A 17,762-nucleotide genomic window follows, 5' to 3' on the forward strand; every position below is an offset into this window, starting at 1 on the left:
CGTTATGGTAGTTTTTGAGAGAGCTGCAGCCCGAGAGAAAGACGGACCGCTTTATACAAGTGTGTGGCGGCGGCGGTGGACTGAGGGTTTGAGGTCTTTCGGAAATTTCGTATCTTCCTACACAGCCACTCTCGTTTTATCCGACCGTCTGACCGTGTACCTATATGTACCGATATATGCGTCGGGATTCGTCGCACCGCACCGCATGTCGTCGAAGGCCTCTGGGTGGTCCGAGAGACGACGTGGCTAGCCTATCTCTATAAGAATATTTTCCCGAAAGGGAAGAATAAAAATAAATAAATATAAAATAAAATAAATACGTCAAGATACAATCGTTGCCGTCTAGCAGGAGGTAGCCGACGTCGACGGCGGTATTTTTTTCCTCTGAAAAATGTGAAAACGTTAAACTATTATAATATAGTCATAACTTGAGAGAACGCGCGCGCCGCTCTTTCAAAGGACCGGGACCGTCGTCGAGTAGTCGGACGAGAGTAATCGGTTTTCGATTCAGGACGAGAGAGAAAAAAAGAGAATATCCCACAACTAAGAGACGCGCGTTTTTCGTATTCGTCGTTCCGGCGTAGCGTAGTCTGACGTGCGACCGTGTAACATAATAATAATACATAATATATATATATATATATATATATATATATATACAACATAAACACATACATAGATTCTAATATAATATCGAAAAGATCGCCCAAGCATAATAATATTATACACGTACGAGTACACACACACACACACTCACACACATATATAGAGGTAATGTACGACATGCGGTATCTATATATTATATCGATAAAACGTTTTCCGGCTCGACAAAAGGACGCGTCGGCGTTATTGATGGCATCGCTGCATGTGTATAATAATATGTATATCATCATCATCATAGCGTCACTGCAGCTCCGACGCGTATATAATATAAAGTCGTGTATGTATATATAATACATATATATATATATATTAAATATATACGGTATAATAAAATAACGTCCTATACATATAATATTATCGTCGTGTCCTTTGACGCGCGTTATATTATTATCGTACACATATATCGCATTACCTACGACTGTGATGTGCCCACATATACCCTCGCCACAACAATAATACATCATATGTGTGTGTGTGTGTGCGTGTATTATATATAGATAACTGTTGCCAACGAAATGTTCTGTCCGTTCGTAACGCTGCAGCGTACATGTTCAATAATATATCGCTTTATACGATTGTCCACGAGACTATAAGGACGAAGAGGAGCTGCAGGCGTGCACAAGTGCAGCGTGCGCGAGGGCCGAGGAGTTGTATTGCCGGCACAGGATTTCATCCCTTTGATGTGAAATTTAGCGCAAATATTTGCTCAAATGTTGTTAAACATCGCCCTCCGACGACGACGACGGTGACGGTGACACTCTTCTTTTTCCCGCAGTCTTTTGTGCAGGGCCGCCGCCGTTTATATATTGTATTGTCGTAACAAAATACCACCCACGTCACGTAGATGACTTTTGCGTTATTATATTATTATTATAACCAAACAGAGGAAGAAGACGACCAGACTGCTGCGAAATATGCAATAGTAATAATAATAAAGATTATATTATATTGTCCTTTTTTTCCGACGAATTTTTGAGGGACGGCGTTTTTTTGGTCTCCGATCAATTTTATTCGGTAGACAATTTCCGCGAAAAATACATGCTCGCCAAGCGACCCAGGATAATGTTAATAATAATAATGTCATATCAAAGCCAACGCACACGCACCGACAGGGGGATGACTCTGTGATGCACGTATTCGCAATAATTCGATTTTTGTGTAATACAATAAACGATTGAACTACGCGAGACGGTTTATATTTTTATAATATTACATAATACTACTCGCATACATATATCTGTAATAATATGCGCATCATATTGTGTATTATATTATAACATATAATGCGCCAATATTGTGAGTTGTGACAATAAATCTGTAACAATGTCATTGTCGTTTTCGTTTAAAAGTCACCGCGAACAACGAAAAAAATATGATATAAGTACATACTATTACACTGGAAAATACGGTAATGTCTGCGACTTGTTTATAGCTTATACTTTATACACTTTGTAGATTTATGCAATATGCAGCGTTAGCGAATACTGAACGCAGCGTTTCATGTAGTTATAATACGTCGGCCGGGAAACTGAAATCGTTGGTATGAACTCCACGTTCATCAACTGAACGGTATACATTACTATTCAATGGAGTCATAATAACTCGAAGTTGAAGAGAGATAAAAATTGCTTAAAGCAATTATGTATTACGCGATAAATCTAACTCGAATTTAGGGAACTTAACCTCAAGTGTAATGAAAATCGAATTACTGTGTTATCAAAAATAATATACACATAATGTCTTGAAATTTGGTCACCAATCCACAAAAAATATGAAGCGTTTAAATCATGTAGTACAGTTCCCATACTTCTTTCGTTACAACTCATTTTGGAAGGTGTTTAAATTTTGACGACCCACAACCTCCTAATGGCATGCATTTATTATTTTTATTGATAATCAGTGATTATTAATTATTATTATTATTTCGATAACTTTTAGTCCAACGTAATGGTGACATGTCACTGGTTAACTTGTAATCGTCGTTGATAATGATAAATATGATTAAACTAAATTCAAACATCTATATGTATATACATTCTAAAGATCAAGTTACATGGGAAATACTGTATCATATTTATTTAAATTTATCCATATTATAATATATTTTATAATTATATTTATATATTCTCAAATAATCTAATTTTAAATATTTAACATTTTTAAAGGACATAAATATTCCAAGTTTGTAACTCACCAAAAATATAAACACGACCCACTTTTGGGTCGCAACCCACAGTTTGGGAACCTCTGATGTAGTGTATAAAACTGCAATAATTGTTGTTATTTTATGCTATCTAATAATATTACGATAAATTATTATAAAAAAAACGATAACGTCGATATAGAAAAAAAAAATGCTGAATACACCTTTAAATTGTACTAAAATTTAATAAAAAAAATGTAATATTTGACGATAATTTATTATAAATAAGCGCAATGCCCGAATGTGGTGTACGTTAAAATTTTTATAATTTATTGCGTGCCATTTTAGAATCGAAGATGTTTCGTTTAAGTTAAATATCCATCGTATATGTTATATTATGATAACGATGAAGATTATAAAAAACTTCTATAATAATAATATACATCATGATTGATTATTTTGTAGTAAGTAACGCAAAATGCATATTTTTTTACATTTTTTTGCCATGTACTAGCGGTTTTAATGCACGTTTAAGGTTTGAACAGTATATAATTTTATTTTTTTAGGTTTCGAAAAAATTTTGCTCCATCAAAATAATTTGAAAAGGTACGTTTTTATGTTTTTCGTCTTTAGAATTTTTAAAATTATGCTAAATTAATAGTAAAATTATGACGAGGTTTCATTTGACTGTTAATGTATATAACTGTCGGTACTTTTAAGAACAACTTTGTCGTCACATTAAATATAAACTCCAGAAATTTAAATTAAATAATTCTACTATCCTATTATTTTTTTAAATTAAATAAATATTCATTGGCCATGTTTAGATATTGCGTGGTTATCTTTTTCGTAACTTAGATACAGCATGCATAATGGTAGGTAATAATAATGAATATAAGTATATAATATATTGTATTATGTTTATATATAGTAGGTATATACTATCACAAGCCATGCTTATTGGAGAGGAAGAGGGGTATTAGTTGTAAATTTTGATCTAATATTTATATTGTATGTTGTTATAAATATGAAAATAATAGCAATAATAATAATAATAATAATTATTATTATTATTATTTTGAATGATTCGGGATAGGCGATATGGTTTGTAGCATAAAAACTATTATATATAATATTATAAAACAATATATTTTATGGGACGTGTGTGTATATGTGACATTGTGCTTACCACTTAATACTCATACCATATAATATTACCTTACTGTAAAAATGTATATTTAATCTTAATGTAAATATTATGTTGGGATTAGAGACTTCTATAATGTCACATGTTACATGTAACTACTACTACTGCTGGCTTTATTCACATAACATCACGCGTATCTATGAGGTCTATTGGTGCAGCCACAACGCAGACGCCCGAGATTGCAATTACTTGCGTGTTAAGTATAATTTTACGCGTTTATGTTGAAAAAAAACCATATTACAAGTTACTCCAAAGCTAGATAGTGTGCGCGGTAACAATAAAATAAATTGCACGTCCCGACAACAACAAAGGCATACCACGTTGCATCGTGTCGTGTCATCTATTTTTTTTCCACTAAATAAAAAAAGAAAATTTCGACGCGTTCGCCGTATTCGCATTCCGCACCCCACCTGGAGATTTTAATTCCAACCGCGCGCGCGCTGGTAACACATTCACAGGCACAAACACACACAAGCGCATACGCACACACACACATACACACACGAACCCTTATATATTATTATGTAAATATATATGTCTAAACTGTCGCCTTTGAAAAACCTCTGATGATACCGGCGGCGGTCACGTCATCGTCGGATGTTTGAGTTCCAACTGAAAGAAATTTGAAATAACTATGTTGCATTTAAAACGGTCATCGTGAAATTTACATGTTAATTTGTTGTGGGGGGGGGAGGGGGGGGGGTGGAGTATATGAGGTACGTATATTACTACCAAATAGACCGGTGTAGTGTATTATGCCTTTTTGTTTATTATTATAGGTAAAGGTAATATATAGCCGTTATAGGTATGTCTTAAGTAGTTTATAAACGTATAAAGTTATAACTATTATTAATGTGTTAATCGGTGTTAAAAGTTTTTAACACGTTGTAAGTGGGTCCTCAACAGTGTTCCGCATAGGTGAAAATATTTCGTTAAAAGTTTGAATCGCAGTTGTAGTTATGTGAAATTGTGAAATATGTATATTATAATACCATGTAACTATATAGTGTTAATATATTTGTCATAAGAAAGTAAAAAGTTTCGATTTTTATCGTTATAGATTTAATATTTTCACTAACTAGACTAGGCTTGCAATACGTTTCAGAATTGTTTACGAAATATGAATTAATACATAAAGTAAAATATAAAATATACAATACAATTATCAAAAAATGAACAACAGCTGTAAATATATCAGAATGGCAAAAAGGGTGTATCTAAATAATTCGACATCTCAAAATCACCTAAGAATGGAGATCTAGTTACGCCCGAAATCCGAATCCAATACGTTCTCGTTATTTATCGTTTATCAGTGCATTTTCATTACGTTATTACAATAGTTTATTATTTATGAGCATTTAACGTTAAGAAGGGGAGAAAATTCGTCGGGTACATATAATTAATTTCCCATCTCACAACTCACCACTATTTTCTTATCTTAATTTTAAATGCTTATAAATAATAAATTATTGAAACGTTGAAATGAAAAGGATGAACTGATAAATAATGCGTGAATCGTTTGGATATTGATACGTACAAACATTTTCAAAAAAAGATTGTACCTATTAACGATAATTAATAATAATTGAATATTATACATTAATAATAAGATCGTTTACGGATTTGTAAAAATTTTAAATATATCACCCCTTTTGTATTTTATTGAAATTTAATGGTATATTCTTATGAAAATGGCTATAGTAAATATTACTAGCAATCAGTAATATTATTATAATATTAAACCTACGCATTTCTCGATTCTCAGCGTTATATTATACACTTATATTAAAAAATATAAATGATAATAACATCATATTATATTATATCACTAAAGTATTGTGATTATGATTACCTGCTAATACTGTGTATATATAGTAACATAAGATTATGTTAATCTAGAGTAAAACACAATATTTAAATACTTATCATATCTTTTGTATAGTAAAATATTCGAGATTTTTTTTCAGATCTTTCAATTTAGTATCCAATATTTATCATTCTTATAATGATGTACAATCATATATGTTCACGTGCGTTCACAATGTTTTGTTCAACTATGTCATTGCTTTAAATAACTTATTGGTTTACCAAACGCATAAAAAGTATTTGATGATAATTAAATATGCATGATTGTATACCTAACGGTTGGTAACAAAATGTTTTTTCTATAGGAAATTAATATTTGTATAACATATTTTGTTTTTATCTATTAATATGGAGTTTTTACCACTTAGATTACCTAATGGTCATGAACAACAAAAAGTAGATACTCTTCAACCATCGTAAGAATAATCAAATATTACATATTTATAAGATATCTATAGATAACATGTGATAAGCCGATAATACTTAAAGGTTTAAATTAATCAACAAATTTCCATTAAAATAGTATGTTAATTTTAATATATTTATCGGTAGGCTGCAAAGAAGTTATCTAAAAATATTTGAGAAAAATGATTTTTTCCATTAATAAGTGACGGATAAATGTTAAAAGAAAGTATTTGGATAGTAATTGAATCCATGTTAATAAATTTATATTATATCTATATATATGTACGGTAAGACCAATATCCAACTGTCGTAATATAAATTATAATAATAATAAAATAATATCAAATTGAAAAGTTTATTTTAGTATGACATAATATTGATTACCCAAATCTAGTTTATGCATAAAAGGAATATTTTTGCAGCAATAGGTATTATGGTTTTATGAATAAAAAATAGCCGATACCAATAAATGTAATTAGATTTTCATGAATGAATACACATTTAACAGTACTGTCAATAGTGTTATCTAATCATTCAAAATACGGAGTAAATTATTATTATATAATAATATATTGGTAAATATATTTTATCAATTCTATAATATTTTTTTTGTTTTGTTTTGTTTTATTCTTTATTATTATATACACAATCTGAATTACCCGTTTCCGCCAAAATTTGAAATGACCGATTCCGCCATCGCCCGTTTCCGCCAATTTAAAAAAAGGTTCGATTCCCGTTTCCGCCAATTTACCTGCTATTCACTTATTCATAAATTCACAACATTTTGTCATAGTTTTAATAGATATAATAATAATACATAAATACATATAATATTTTGATATTTTGTCAAACCTAATTTTAAGAAATACAGTAATAGCAGGTAAATTGGCGGAAACGGGAATCGAACCTTTTTTTAAATTGGCGGAAACGGGCGATGGCGGAATCGGTCATTTCAAATTTTGGCGGAAACGGTACATGCCCCCTCACGGGTGCAATAAGAGTATTAGATGAGATAATATAATACATGAAAAGGCTTGATAAAAGCAGCCACCCAGTGATAACACTTAAATATTGAGATTATACTTTAATTTATATATATATGTATAACTGTTATGTAATACATTTTATATTTTATTGATATTATTTCAAACAATAAGCATTTAAGTATAAAAACATTTAACTAACCAATTCGATCATTTCTTTTTACACAGATTACCGTCACAACACAATAATATAAGAACTCGATGAATAAGTAACCAATCAATATCATTATTATTTTCATATTATAGTCTAATTTTAGCCATATATATATTATATTTCCAATATAACAATTAGGTATGCATAGTGTATATAATTTGGAAGTATAATATATATGACAAAAATTAGACTATAATACATATGAAAATAATAAAGGTATTGAGTGATAACTTAGACATTGAGTGCCTATGTCACTGTGTAGGTATGACGGATAATAGGTGTAAAAAGAAATTAAACAATTGGTTAATTTAATATTGTTTGTGTTCTTTAACGAATTCTCTTTAATAATTTTGGCGATGTCCATCCTTCTTGTTCTCCAAGGAAATGGTCATAGTATAAAATTATAATACGTATAAAATACAAAAATGAATTGGTAAAGTTAATAATAATATAATAAATCCTGTAGTGTACCTAATGTTAAAAATTTAATAATTTAAAAAAGCTTATGCAATAAAACTGAAAATTAAAACGAAAGTATAATCACAACTATAATAGTACGCGAATAACGAGACTTTTCGATTACAACAATTACAACGATATACCAGCGATACTAATCATAACAATAGTATAATACAAGCGCGCGATGATATAGGTGTTAAATAAAAATCAATTAAATGCTCGTGTGGCAAAGATAGTAATAGTACATGTATATTATACATATTATGTCGTAGTAACGACGGTAAATTGCGATAATGGTAAAATACCCGTACTTTTTCGTAAATATTATCTTTATCTTATATAGGTATAAAATAGATAGAAATACATAGAAAATACACCAGTAATAACAAAATTTTTAAATTTTTAATTTCGGGAACAATAACTGTCGGGAAAAAGGTGTTCGGGAAAACAGGTTTCGGATTTTCGGGCAAAATACTATTCGGGAATTTCGATTCGGGAAAAACGGCGGGTACCGGTCATAGCCGAAATTAAATAATGTTATGTATTTATTGATGAAAAAGATAGAAATTGATAAATATCGTAAATAATCATACCAATAAAAATTATTTAGGGCCATAATGTTGATTTTTACCTTCGCCTCTTTTTTTGTTTGTGCTGTAATGTATAAATTAATACCAATAATAACTGATTATTTTATAGACATTTTATCTGAGTTTACATTATATGAAATATTTAAAGGAATGAAAAAAAGTACGAGTTGTTAATAGAAGTATGTTACAATACAAAAAATTACCTCGTGCAACAAAAGCTTTTTTTTGTACCGTAGTTACCGTATTAACGGTTTAATTTTGCCTTGAGTGCCAAATCTTAACGGGACAGCCTGGTTACATGCATTTATATCATTCACCAAAGTATCTATTTTATCTAATTAAATTGAATTGTACATGCTGTATATGTATGTGTGTTGAAATGCAATCGAGATACTTATATTTGGGATAAATTACAACTACCTGAATTTGGGTCACAATCGGGCATCTCCGATTTGTTCACCGGTAATAATATTGGTAAACCCAATGTTAGGAATTATATTTTGTTTGAACTATAACTTTCTCAAAGAAGTTAAGTATTGCCGTCGTTTTCATCATCTGTAGATATTTGAAAACAGGAAAATTATACAATTAATGGAGTTAGTCTTTCCTCTTCGACTTGCTATCAGGGGCATTGATATAAACTTAAAAACTTGGTTGCATCCGAGTTGAGTCCCAAATTAAAAATCGCTATACTAATTGGGTCCGGGATTCGTACAGATTATATTACAGTATTTGAATCTTTATATTTTTTTTTTTTTTTTGGTAAATACTACCACTCTTACATAATATCATTTAACAGACTTAGGTCTATCTATGATTTATTTAGACCAAAGGTATGGTTAAAAATGTTTTTTAACAGTTTATTTTTATAGTTTCTTTGCCATTAAAAATATAAATTATCCTAATTTTATTGTAATAAATGGGCAAATGGCAATAACATGCAAGTATTTAACAAAGAAAACATATTAAACACATTTTATCAATCAAACATAATAAACTATGTAAATCTAATAAATCTGTAAGTCTAATAAATACATAGGTATAATAGAAATAAAAATACAATTTTGCTTAAAAAAATCACACGCGTAAAAAATTTATAAAAATTTATGTTACATAATCATATTGATTAGTATTATTCCGGCATTTTTTTGATTCATTTTTTCTTTTAGAATATTACAGTTTCTTTTTTTTTATTAGTTCTGAACTTCTCATTTTAATATATATATATATGTATAATCTTAGATAATTGGCACTGACATATTTCATATGGAAAAATACCAAAAAATTAATAACTAAAAATATAGCTAATCGATGTCAATGACAATATTTACTTTAAATACTTTGTTACTTACCTAATATAATCCTAGACCTAACTAGTGTAGTAGTACCTAGGAGTACTACTAAAAATCCTGGAGCCAACTAATGTAGTACCTATGACTTAACCCTAGTACTCAGGATTCAACTAGGATGCGCCGAAAAGCTTTGCTATCATTATTATTTATGACATGTCGAGTACTTACCCAATTGATGTTTTTCACGTCGATGACCTGCAGGCATGCTGTATTCTTGTGAGCTATAATCATTGCCGAATATTGTGAGACGCGTTTCGGACTGTCTTCAATTGCTGTATTGAAAGTTCTTCGGTTACTAGTCTCGACGGTTAGATTGTTAACCTTGACGTTTTTTAAACGATATAATATGTATATGAGTGTAAATGAGATTTGAGATTTTGTGGGGGTCGCATTTTTTTATGTAGTGGTGAACATTTTTTCATAGCGACTCCTATGAGGTGTAAATCTCCAGGATTAATACTTTTCTCCAGGCAATTCCCCCCTCCCCCAAATTTGTACTTGTACCTATGAACATGTGTGATATGTGTGACTGTACAAGAGTAAAAAGATGGAGAGAAAAAGTGACAACCAATCACCCGTCATCGATTAATTCAGTGAGTCAGCAATAATGATATTTTAGTAAGACCACGCAGACGTGTAACATTATCGTCACAACTCGTCTTCGCGGTTTTCAATCTTGTTATCATAAAGATTAAGATTGAGCTTAAGTCTTTTAGTATATGAATGTGTACACATAATTGCATATGAGTTTATGACGTTGTTTGGATATACGTCCTAATATTCTAATCATTATTAGAATGTTTTTGTTTTGATTGGAAATGAAGTAAAGTTGATCACGTATATAGGAAGATACCATTCTACCATTGCTGCACAGTTAAAATAAACATATTTGATTGGATCGTACAACTTTTATATGGCATACCTACATTACAATTTTAAATATTCAAGTACCAGCAAATACTTCAAAAAATGCGTATAAAAATATGTAAACCGATTTAATATAGTCGTAAACGAGTGAGATAAGTTATAAAGTAAAAAAATAAAAAATAAATGCAGTTTAAAATAATAATTTTGCATTTTTATTATACAAACAATAGAATGTTTTAACGGTAGTTGATAAAATTATATTAGGTTTTTACCTAATACTAACATTACAATAATATAATATTGTTAGCAAACGAAATTGATATTCATACTTAAAAAAATTCAATTACATTCTTAAAAAAAAAAAAATAAACATAAACATTTAGAAGCTATAACATTTTAATAATTATTATCATACATACATACTAATCAAATATTCAAATACAAGTATTTATTATTTTTTATGTTATGATGGGTACCATCAGCTATGACTCGCTTATATGTTTTTTTTTTACATAACACAAATGCCTGCCATATTTTTCTCTGATTTTTCATATTATCTATCGTATCGTTATAAATTGTTATAAAGTCCAACGTTTGTATAGTAATTTATTATTATTATATATTTTTTTTGTTTTTACATTTATTTAAAATATAAATCCTACACAGACGCCTCATCTCTACGTCTATTATTGGGACCGCCTGACAAATATCCTTAATGTATAACATGTATTTATATAATATAATGTATATCACTGTAATATTATTTGGTATATTATTTTTTTGGTTGAAAATAAAAATTCGCAGAGCTATATTTATTATTTTAATTTCGCGCAATAGACTACAAAAAATTGTAATAATAGTAAACATTTAACATATCTTACACAATATAATTATATTGGTACATAATATTTAAGATACTATATAAAGGTATCGATTATGTACATAATCATTTTTTAAATGTTTTGAAGTACGCGAGTAGTTTTAAAAATATTTTTAACTATATTATTATAATTATTATTACGAATACTCAAAACTCAGATCAATAACATGCCTAAACGTTTAATATTGTTTCATAGATTAACATAATATAATAATAGTAATATTAATAATAATAATGTATAATATCATATATATAATATATATATATAATATAGGTAATACAAAACAAACGCATACATGTACAACGTAGGCACATTGTAAAATATAATATAATAAGTGGTATGGTTGCTTCGAATTATGGTGTTAGCAATGTAAACGGGCGAATGGAAGGGAAGGATGGAGGGGATGGAAATATTGCCCAAATTGTTAGCCTACGATAATATATCTAGTTTTAGGAAGACTGGATTATAGAGAATAATAATATTAATAGTAAAATCATTATTTTCTTATATTTTAAAAATTCTAAAATTTACGTTTATTTTTATGTTTTCCCCTCGCATTTTTTTTTTTATTGTCTTTTTAATTTATGTTTCCAATTAAGAAAGCGTTGCAGTTGAACTTGTTATACTATTCGAAAAACCGAAGTATATTATTTTATTCAACACGTGAAATTCCTGGTCCAAAGTTCACATGTAATAAGTGTATACAGGAATTCTGAGTGAAATATTACTCCGATTTTCAACGAGTTATGCAAACATAAGACGACGGTATTTATATATTACTTTTTCAGGCGTGGTGCAAAATGATAAAAATGTATAGACATCTGCCTTTTGGTGTAAAACGATGAAATCTATGTAAATCGAGAAAAGAAAAATCTATTTAGTACCTTATACTTAATTTAAACATACATATACAATATACATACATACACGCGTGCATATATATATATATATATATATACATACATAATATTATATTATATCTAATAATCGATCTTAAGTAAATAAATAAATAAATATATATATATATATATATATATGCGTGCACATATTATATATTTTAAAAAATAAAAACAATAAGTGTCAACAGAACAATTTTTAACCAGTGGATTTTGTATATATATATATATATTTTTTTTTCATATCACATCCTTATTATTATTATTTTTCGGTAGGTAATTTATGGCTTGTCTGTTGCATCTCGTTTGGGTCCTGCGGGGCAAAATTTCCATCAATAACGATTTTCTTATCCTGGCATAGTTGCAGATGCGGGCACCGGTGGTGGCATCGCCGAGCCAGAGAGTAGGAAAGAGTCGCGAGAGAGAATCGTGAAAAATTACTCGTCGGAAAAATTACTTACGCACAAGAAATTAAAACATTGACAGGTGGTTCTATTATGGCGGAAAATTGTTCGGGTGTAATGTGCACGGGCGTGGAAATTGCATTATGTCCGGGAAAAAATAATGTTTTTTAATCGTATATAATGTGCCGTGTTGTAGTAAATATAATACGATAGGTAGGTACGTTGTTATTACGTAACATTTAAGACGGATTGATCTAAAATTTCCGGCCATATATTTGAGCACAATAAATATATGATAATAATATTGTATTTGAAAAAAAAAAATAACCCGCAATTAGCCGCCGCTAAATATTTTTACAATCTATTAGAGTGCATGATGACGAAAACCAATTGAAAACCACGAAAGACCCAATACGAGAACCCTCAAGAGCCATACTTGATGCACATACCGTATATATAAATATAATATCATTATTACAGGAAATGCAAAGTTATCTTCACATGAATGTAGTTATCAATAAATATTCTTAAATTAAAACTAATATTATTTTACTTACACTATAATATAATTTTATTTTTTAATCTATAGAAAAACAAGTACGAAATGAGAAAATATTTTGGATAAAAATATAACAACTACAAGTGTAATAATTATAATAATCATAATAATAAATAGATATAAATATATAATATATATATATATATATATATATATATATATATATATATATATATATATAAGCTAAAACGTATTGATCCCCAAACGAATTCTGTATGACTTGATCGTATATAATATTATATGCACTCGTCCTCGATACAGTTACGTGACGTTTGTTATTTGACTAGATTTTATAATATGGGAAAAAAAAATTTTAAGGTAATGACTTTCGTTGAGGTAAAACAGCATTTACTCAAACTGGAAGAGATTTTTATTTTTCTCACGCTTTATTCGATATACGAATAATACTTAATATTCTATAATGTCGTGTTTGAATTTCGAAGGGCTGTAATATCGTCAAGACAGAAAACACAACATGATTCCTTCATTAGCATTAATTAAATAAATTATAACATTAATTTTTTTTTATTGATCTTTATATATAACTCGGCAGCAAAGGCCATTAGTAGAAACAGTTTATTAAACCGTAAACTATGTAAACATATTTATTATATTATAGTATCTTACTTTTAAGGCACAAATCGCTTCACAATAATCAAAAACGGTCTACCACACACTCGCGGGATGGTAATATTATACGATTTTTGTGTAATCTATAACATAGGTATCTACATGCTCTTATAAAAACACGTCCGATGGGCATTGAAATCTAAGTACCTATTGCGATTTATTTGTTTATTTTCGATTTTCCTTATTCACGATCGTTATAAACATGTAAGCACATATGGTAAGAACCGCAAATTATTATCTCTCTCTCTATATATTATATTGTAAATATAAAGAAACTATCAATTTAATATATTTATGACTTAAATACACCTTACTTAAATTACTACAACCACAGCCCGTTTTTTTTATGTTGATTTAACCTTATATTACGAGTAATACAATATAAATATGCAATCAAATGACTAATGAGTATATATTATTATCCTTAAAATAATAATTACACAATTTATATTATAATGTATATGTACTCACACTCATATGTACATATACACATATTATCAACGAGTGGTATTATATTCCAGTTGAAATCAACTGCACTACACGATTAAACAGGTTACGTACGACGATTGTAGTGTTCCTCGACGTAATACTATTATATTATTAATATGATGGTATATTATTATATTCTCGCGGTCGAAAAAGTCGCAAATAATATTTAATCGATGAATCGTGTAATATAATAATATACATTTATTTATGTACATACTACATTACTACCTATATATATATATATATATATATATATATATATATATATATATATATATATAGGCAGTACCTATATTAGACTATGTTCAACCACGTTAATATTAAATCACTGTCTATAATTACGTTTACTTAGATGTCAACAATATTTTATGAATATTTAGCGAAATTGTATTTATATTTTTAAAGAGAAATCTGTTAACAGAGAAATTTTTGCTTGGAAGATCCTTAAGTACGATTTTTTTGTTTGGGTGACTTTTTTTACACGTTGTGTGTATATTTGTGTAAGATAGAGGCATATGTAGAGAGAACAGAAGATATAGATAGAGAAAGGACGTGGAGAGAATACATATACTGAGGAAGAGAGAGAGAGAAACAAAATGAAATCGGCCGGTCTACAGTTGATACCATCGTTTGTCCCTGTTCTTCATCATCAGCTCTCGGGCGTTGGAGGAAAACTGTTCGGCTTCGTTCATCATCCTGGCGGTGCGGTCCTCCAAATTGCTGAGCTTTTCGCCACGTTCCACGGCCAATTGATGGGCTCTCGATATCTCGCTGGCCGCCGTACTCGCCCGGTTTCCCAGCGCGTCCAATTGGGCTGACGGTCCGGGTACAAGTTTGGCGACGAGTTTTGGTGCTTTACCGCTGGTAGACTCGCCGACTGTCCAAAACACACAAATCGAATAACTCCAATAATATTAATAAAGAAAACTAGCTAAATTATGGTTGTGGTAATTTTTTTAAATGACAATAGTTTTCAAACGATAAAGTTTTTTACAATATGTATCGAAAGTTTGATAGATAATCATATTTTGGTTTCCAACCCAAAAGTATGTATCGCTACTGTTATAGACATAAATTGTACGTTGTAAAATTTATGGATAGTGATGATAATGAGAAAAGAAATTGATTTTAAAACGTTTCAAGAACAATTATTATTATTAATTTTTTTTTTCAAAATTATAACTGATAAATGATACATTAGGCACCTAAAAGTATAGTATTGCTTTTTTTTTTTTAAGTATATTTCATCAATGTAATTTATTTTCCGATCGATTTGGGTTCAATTACTTTAACGTTCACTATAGGTGTCTAAGTCGATTGTCTATAGGATTATCAACGAAAATGTCAAATCACCAACCATCGGAAAATAACTCAGAGGAACCGGACATCTGTCTATCGGCATATGCATTATATATATTATATATACACAGGAAGATATATATACAAGGGAGAGAGATAGTTTCCTCGGCACAAAATCGTGACGAGAAGGAATATATAAAACAAAAAAAAACACACGTTGATCGATATTGTTTAGTCCATAAATTCGAACCTTCCGTTTCAACCCAGAAAACTGAAATAAAGAAACCACAGTGCATGATGTTACTGACGGTATAACAGTGATTGATGAAGACAAGAGAGCAAATAGGAAATAAAACCACCGCTGCGGAGAAATTTCTAAAAGTAATTGCTCGAAAGAATAAATGGATCGAAGGCAAAAAGTATACGGGATTTTACAAGCGACATACACAGTTGATACGAATCAGAGTCATTTCACATGTATTATATTGCGATTTACAGATTCGCGCAATATAATTCAGCCGTCGGTATTGCTGTAGCTGGCAATGTTTTTATAACACTGCACGGTTTTCGACGAACAGATATTGCAGTAGCTATGTAGTCATTATAATATAAAAATATATGTATATGTTTATATGTTTTGTAATGTATACAACTTATATGTATTTGACAACGTCCGATCAAAATTGCAACAAATAACGTCTTAATCGTAGGGAAGAAGAAACTATTTCCGATTCTAGACCAGCTGCGCAGGACACAATATCCATTTGCAAGTACCTATTATTACTATTGGAATAAAGATCTTTTAAGCCACCGAGCTGTCATGAGAATATCAAATGGGAATGTATAATGTATAATTTGCCTTTGGCCGAGATCAAATTAAATACAGTACTGAAACGGGTTTTTGTTTGTTTTTCAGATAGGAATAAAATATTTAGGCGTTGAGTGATATACGAAATAATGCCGTCAAATTACGATAACAATTTTGTTACATTTACCAATATTTAAAGTAGAGAAATAGGTACCTATGGAGAGTAAAAATTATTTATGAAGACTGAAATAAGATATCCAACGTGAATTCAATATTATAATTTGGAGCAATAAAATTCATTCAATTTTTTAAGTATAGAATTTAAAATTGTCCACGAGAAGTGAGGTCATGATAATATTAATGTAATATAGACATAGAATATAGTACATCGTTAGCATTTGACTTATGGTATTATACTTTTATGTTAGTGGATAACGGGGTTAAAAAGTAAAAGGTTAAGGGCAGGTGTCCTAATTATAAATGTATTTAATTAATGACAATGTTACATACATAATTCTTCACGGTCGATGGATCTAGAACCACCTCCAAAAAGTCCTATAAAGAAACTTTGCTTAGGCGGTTCAGGCATCTCGTGCGGTTGGAACAGTTCACCCATCATTTCTGGTAGACTTTGGCTAAAACATCAGTTAAATATTGTATTATGTCAAGAGAAAAACAACGTCACAATAAATAAGACTCACCAGAATTCAGTGGAAACAGAAAATCTCTGCACCTCTGACGGCGTGTTCAAAAACAGCCCATGTCCCCGATTACTGAAGCAAAACGTCTTGGCAATTCTATAGAAATATACACACAAACATAAACGTTAACGATCGTGTATGACGTAAAAACGTAGTTTAAAAAATAAATAAAAATGGTAAAATAATAATAACAAATAATAATGACAATAATAATAATAATTATAACGAAACGAAATTATTAAATAAAAAAAATAATAACTTGGAACATATTCACACTCATACATTTGCCAGTGTCCAATAATAAAAATAATAATAATAATAAAATAAATAGTATTAATATTAAAAT

The 17,762-nt window shown here is 29.6% G+C and overlaps 1 protein-coding gene across 4 annotated transcripts in view; it reads right to left on the reverse strand.

Moving 5' to 3' along the window:
- Nucleotides 1-10,938: 10,938 nt before the first annotated feature.
- Tomosyn (syntaxin-binding protein tomosyn) overlaps nt 10,939-17,762 on the reverse strand; it is a 144,139-nt gene continuing 137,315 nt past the window's right edge. For all 4 annotated transcript variants that reach the window (XM_089227153.1, XM_089227152.1, XM_089227151.1 and 1 more), the window contains 3 exons: nt 17,417-17,512; nt 17,226-17,350; nt 10,939-15,485 (listed from right to left, as the gene is read on the reverse strand). In XM_089227153.1, coding sequence (XP_089083279.1) covers nt 15,220-15,485; nt 17,226-17,350; nt 17,417-17,512 — 487 coding nt within the window. In that variant the 3' untranslated portion in view covers nt 10,939-15,219. The remainder of the gene's footprint in view (nt 15,486-17,225; nt 17,351-17,416; nt 17,513-17,762) is intronic.

Source organism: Diuraphis noxia, unplaced genomic scaffold, assembly GCF_037042655.1.
Source record: "Diuraphis noxia isolate RWA-SAM2 unplaced genomic scaffold, SU_Dnox_SAM2 contig0004, whole genome shotgun sequence".
NCBI lineage: Eukaryota > Metazoa > Arthropoda > Insecta > Hemiptera > Aphididae > Diuraphis > Diuraphis noxia.